This window comes from Pundamilia nyererei, unplaced genomic scaffold, assembly GCF_000239375.1.
Source record: "Pundamilia nyererei isolate P.nyererei 1_Seehausen unplaced genomic scaffold, PunNye1.0 scaffold00005, whole genome shotgun sequence".
NCBI classification, from domain to species: Eukaryota; Metazoa; Chordata; class Actinopteri; order Cichliformes; family Cichlidae; genus Pundamilia; species Pundamilia nyererei.
Window position 1 is genome coordinate 2647247 of NW_005187406.1, and position 6000 is coordinate 2653246.

Genomic DNA, 6000 nt, shown 5'->3' on the forward strand with positions numbered 1-6000 from the left:
AAAAAGAACAACAGATAGATAAAAAAAAGCAAAGGAGAGGAAAGCAGAAAGAGCAATTTTTAAAAAGAGATTTGGAAAGGAAGATGATGAGGGGCTATATTCAAAAACTTTGAAGTGAACGGTGCATTTGTTGGACTATTTCCAGCTAAAACCCCAAGAAAAAAAACAACTTAAGAATCTTCTTGCCTTTGGAGTTACAAAAGTGGTGTTTAAAAAGCTCCTTTTATGCAACTTTTCTCCTTCTTTTGATGTAAACTGAGGTGTAACTTCCCATTTTCAGCATTTTGGTTGGAAAGGTCCCAGACTAGCTTTCGCAATTATATGTCACAGCCCATGCAAATTTACTGAAGTTATTGCTTTACTGAAAAAAAGTCAGCTCATGATGATAATACCCGTTTCTGCTTTGTTAGCAGATAAAACTTTATCATAGGTAAATGCTGCTGTGATACAAAGAGCATATCTTTCATCTACACCACAGGTATGACGCCTCATAATCAACAAACTGAAAGCTCCCATCAGACAGCAGCACAGCAGTAAGCTTCTCAGCAGGACTACTATAGAGTGTCTGACAAGAAATAACATAAAATACTTTTGAGCTAAATAGCACAAGGCTTTTATCTTTTATTGTATGTGAGCAAAAAATGAGCTATGGCGCCTAACCTAAGGCTAAAAGCTCCCCAGCTTCACTCTTGTCACACTTTGCCATGAAAATGATGTGTTAAAAACTTTATTGCAAAAAGAGGCATAGTATGGCACAGTCGTAGTGTGCAGCACGTTGCATCATCTGATACCTCACAGATTGCACAGCAGACTGCAAGAGAACAAATATGATTGTCAGAATGTCCCAATGCAATGCATGCGATGAGTTTGTTATTTCTCTATAGCCCCTGCTCTCATACCCTGACCCATCATGACACATCTTTATTACATCCTATTAGATTAATTTGTGGAACTGCATTGAAAACAACAACACTTATTTTATCTGGCCTAAGTAAACTCTCCAAAAGGCACAGTAACTTTTTTTGAATTGAAAGATCAATAGGGTGTTATGTCCCTGAACATTTCTTGGTCAGGACCCGTAACTAGGCAACCAGTGAAGAATCCACAAAGTTAGTGCTTTCAGCAATGACAAAGGTGCGCCATTAGTTTTGCAGGTATTTGGCTGCCTGGGTCCACACGTTTTAATCCGTCTACTCTGATGTATCTGGCATTGTTAAATGTAACAGCAGTCTCTCCATTACAAAAAAAAGAAAAAGAAAAGAAAAAACAGTCCAATGAAAGCCGCAGACAAAAAGTGGCGGACCAATTTACCAAACCACTGACACCGCCATCTCCAGAGGCAAATACCTTACATTTAGTTCTAAGATGTCTTTCCCAGAATGTTTGTTTCTTCTACTTTTCGCTGACAGCCTTGTTGAAAGCACAAGGATCCCATAACACACAAGCAGCCAGCACAGACACTTCTTTGGAGGAGAGTTCCTCATCAGCCTCTGACTGATGCTCTTTTCACAACACAATGCTGGTCCAGGATACACAGGTAATGAAAAGCACAGACGTTCACGCGCACACAGAAATCACCGCTTGTGCTCGCTGCCGGTGTGCAAACCATGCGTTCTCTCATTCTCTTTTAATAGCCTCTATTGTTGGGATTGTGTGGGAGCGAGTCAGTGATTTGCCACGGCCGGTATAATTCTCTCATTATGAGTTCAGAAGGGGAAAGTAAAGGGACGGAATGATGGAAGAATAAAGGCCCAGAGGCGCACAAAGAGCAGAACCCAACTTATAATGGAGCAAATCCATCAGTCTCTCTCTTCATCTCTGTCTGTCTGTCCAATGGCCGTACCACACTTCAGATGGAAGTCATTTTAGAAATCTTGGAAGGGAAAAAAGGGGCTCTGAGGACATGCAAAGACGAAAATGGAGTACAAGTAGGCTTACCCCTGTCATAATGGCATGCAATCTGGCAGGGGGAGTGAGACAGATATGCAGGCTGAAAAGGAGGACAGTGAGAATGAAGCAAGGAGGCAGACGCGCTATGAGATGCGATGGTTAGATCAGCCCTTCCACCTCTCTGGATGGGTTTAGCAGCAGTGTAGAGCTCCTAGCGAGCTTATTTTCACCACAAGGTTGCCGTGACCTAACTCGGGCTCAGGCTTCTGAAATCCCATTCACTCTCCAAGCCTTACAAAAGCCAGCTTTGGCTATGGCTCATTGCTCGCATCATTGGTTCAATTTTGCAAGCATATGAGTGTGTGCGCGAGTGCAACAATGAAGGAAAAAAAGACCCAAAAAAATCTTTGCACTCGCTTGAGGGTAATTTAAAGAGACCCCTGCCATTTCCTCATGATACCCTCAGGTCTTTAAGACTGTTGGCTCAGTGTTCAATCACCACAACAGCCTCACCTTAACAACAATGACTCCAGTAACCTTGGCCATCCATTAACCTGTCTAAGAACAAAAGCCGTTTCCACAGGGAGCCATTAGACGAATATAGCTCTGTGAATGGAAGTATCCAATACACCAGATGGGTTGTGCTTTATACCAGCTCCAGGGCTGGACAGTAGTCTCTCAGAGACCATTTTTCAGATGGAGAAATTAGGCTAAATTAGCACAACACATGGAAAATGCTCAGCTTCAATACTGGAGTCCATCCATAAATCCGCAACTGCAGGTGGATGCTAATAATTGCCTGCAGCGCTGTACATGCCTGTGTGCGGTTCACCTACTTTTAACCAACCATTACATCGCATTCAGTTGAAAGCGTGGGATTCCCACAGGCAAAAAAAAATATCTTTAGACTCTCGTAAAGACTACGACTTTTTTTATTGTTTGTTGAACAATATATTCAGAAACGAGAGGCTCAAACTGGGTGTAGTGCTTAACAGTCTGTAATTATTTCTGGCAAAAATAACAACAACCTGCCTTTATGGGAGCACAATTACAAAGCAGTCACCCGAATATAAAAGTTACCAACTGCATTGAACGACTCACTTCACCCAACACTGCACAGCAGTTTAAATGTGGGCCACTTTCCACTGAGCATTTTACTAGCAGCAAATGATAATTCTAAATTATTGCCATCATGTGTTTGGTGGTACATTTATTACTGCGCATGCATAATGCAGAATAAAGGCACTGCCCAGTGCGGCGTGAAGCTGCGAGCAGGTAGGAGAGAAATTAAAACAATGCGTCTCATTTGCCTTTGTCGCGCATCAGTCCTGCTGAGAGGACGGAGACAGTCTGGCTCAAAAAGATGTCACACAGCTAAAAGTTTGAGTCCTGAATTGGAAATTTACATCTATTATGTATAAGTTGAGCCAAGCTGAGATGGTAGCCAGTCACTCCTGCCTATCCGTTACAGCTAAGGATGTGTCACCCGTCTCTTCCTGTCCCATATGGTTTTCACTGACTAACATTACAGCTGTACCTCCTGGCTACAGAGCAGATAATACCAGTGTGTACACACATGCACTTTTCTGTCTGACAGGTGTATTTGTGCAGCGTGAAGAAGGTGTCCACTGTAGCAGCACTTGTGTGTGTGTGTGCGCATCAGTTTTTGTCTCATCTCCAATAGTGCAGGTTTGTGTAAACACCTGAGCAGGCAGGTGTGTGTGTGTCTGTGTGTGTGTGTGTGTGAGTTTGTCTGTCTGATGAAGCTCAACCATGGGACTTAATGTCTGAGCATGTGTGTGTTTCTGTCTCACATGGGGGAAGCAGGGGACAGCCACGGCGAGAGAGCTGAGGTGTAACACCTTGTTAATGTGACAGACACAGTAAAACAGCCACAGAGGGAATGAGGTGCCGTTGTCTACTTTGCTCGATAACTTGACAGATACAAGAAGCAGCAGCAGTTCGGTTTGTTAAGCTGCTCTCGAGTCCAGTTCCCAACACACCTTACTTAGATAAGTACCTGGCACAGAGCTCTGGAAACACTATTTTAGTTAAGTGGAGCTGCTTTATTATCATCCGTGTAAACGCTTAAAGTTCTGACCAAACTTGATTGCAAACTCAGAAATGGCAGGCTCGAGTGGGAAGCGCAGTGAGCATTCTGGGACTTATTTAGGTCTGCAACAGTTCTGACAGGGCACCAATCGATGACGAGGGACACACAGCCATCTTGGAGCACAGACTGCCCCCCAAAAAAGCGACAGCTAGCCTTTTATTTCTTGGCGTTTCTAGACAAACCTTTTCTAAGCTTAAAGAGCAACTCACAGGTTGAATTTGTCACAGGATTTATACTCGTATGTATGATTGCAGAAGCTCAGTAACTTTATGTTCCTGAAGATGGAGTTCAGATGTGATGATGATGAAACCAGGACCATGTTAGATTGATATCCGGTACAGACGCCCACCATGTACCAACATTAGAAATGATCCCAGATTCATCGGATAATTAGTTTCAACAAAAATGCGAACTATGCGATTTTTTTCCTGATGTATGCCACCTTAGTCATCTCCCCCTCTTTCTGATGAGGCACAGTATTGATTTATGTGGTCAACGAATCCCAGCTGAAGCATTCGTTTCTGTTATGGACTGTTAGAGTTGTTACAGTTTTGTATTTTCTGACTAGTTTTTATTTTTATTTCCGTTTTACTTTTTGTTTACACAGTGGATCTGCTCGTTTCTGTTCAGTTTTTATTCATTTCAGTGTATTTTTTTCTAGTACTCTTGTATGGCGGGCACAAACCAATGAAAACTGATTTTTCGGTATTAAAAAACTTTCAAACAAAACAATTTGAATAAAAACAGATGATGAGCTATTAATGCACACGTGAGCGAATGTGTAATTATTTCAGAGCTTTCTCATTTTGTTCCTTCGCTCTGTGCCTCCATGAACTTTTAACTTCTTGTTCTGTCCATTACTTCCTTCCACCGTTTCTATTCCAATTAAAACGTTATTTTTGTCTTATAACTACAGCAGTCTGTACATCAGACATCAAAGTCAATGTTTAAATCGGTATATTTTGATGAAATGACTCGTTTTGCCTGGTAAACACAGCGCGTGGCTCAGACAGAGATATTAATGTGGCTGTGTGTACCTGATAGACGTGGTAGGCGTTGGCAGCTCTGCCTTGCAGGAACACAGAGGGGATCCATACGTTGATGAGAGCGCGATGAGCCCTGAGTGACACAAACAACAAACAGCTCTCACCGCCGTCTTCATTATCATCATCATTATCCCGAGCAGCGGCAACGTTAACAGTATGTCAGCACTGTGTTTGGACAGCTACCATTGTTTGCAGTTCACTCTGGTAAAACACCTGAAAATCTAATTTAGTTGCAAACTCAGAGGAAACAGTGCAAAGGGAGAAAAAGGGGTGAGAGACATCAAACTATGAGAGGATAAAAAGGGGTGAGAGAAAGATGCGTTGAACGGGGGATATAGAGAAATGTTCTTACGTCTCAAAATCTGACAGGCTAGGGTCATCTGACGTCTGGCTTAAATCACCTGGAACCTGGAAAAAAAATGAATGAGAGGAAGAACGCTAAAGAGCAGGGAACAAACAAAAGGAGGACGTTCATTTCAAATGCAGGACAAACTCCTGCACAAATATGTTATCAGATACGCACAAAAAAAACCACCGAATCCATCTACCAGTGATCCCTACACCAGTGTGTTCCCTGTGTATGTATTCATCAAGCATGCATGCCTCCAGGTTGGTGAAGTAACCACATTAAACGTGCTACATGTTGGCCTTGTGGATGAGAAAGAGTATGTGTGTACATGGCCGTGGGAAAGAAAGGAGACAGCAACTGCCCCTGCCCAACAATATGTAACAACACGCGAAACGAATAACCAAGATATACACAGCATACCCAAGCATCCATACACGCAGGATGTTCCTGCAATTCATACATACAGTGTGTAATTACTATGTAATCAATCTTAAACTTCTAATACTATTCAATTTACTGCTATTGTGCAATGTCCAAACACTCAGACAAATTACATTTTGATGCTTTGGCAATTTTGTCTCTTGACACTTTCATGCCAATAA

The 6000-nt window shown here is 42.3% G+C and overlaps 1 protein-coding gene across 2 annotated transcripts in view; it reads right to left on the reverse strand.

The window, feature by feature from the left end:
• Nucleotides 1–6000, reverse strand: part of LOC102201365 (sorting nexin-29-like) — a 68314-nt gene that overhangs the window by 37370 nt on the left and 24944 nt on the right. Inside the window, exons 3-5 of one of the 2 annotated variants that reach the window (XM_005721758.1) lie at nt 5819–5845; nt 5402–5457; nt 5041–5122 (exon numbers count right to left, since the gene is read on the reverse strand). In XM_005721758.1, the coding sequence (XP_005721815.1) occupies nt 5041–5122; nt 5402–5457; nt 5819–5845 (165 nt within the window). The remainder of the gene's footprint in view (nt 1–5040; nt 5123–5401; nt 5458–5818; nt 5846–6000) is intronic. The other variant, XM_005721759.1, reaches the window with a different exon arrangement.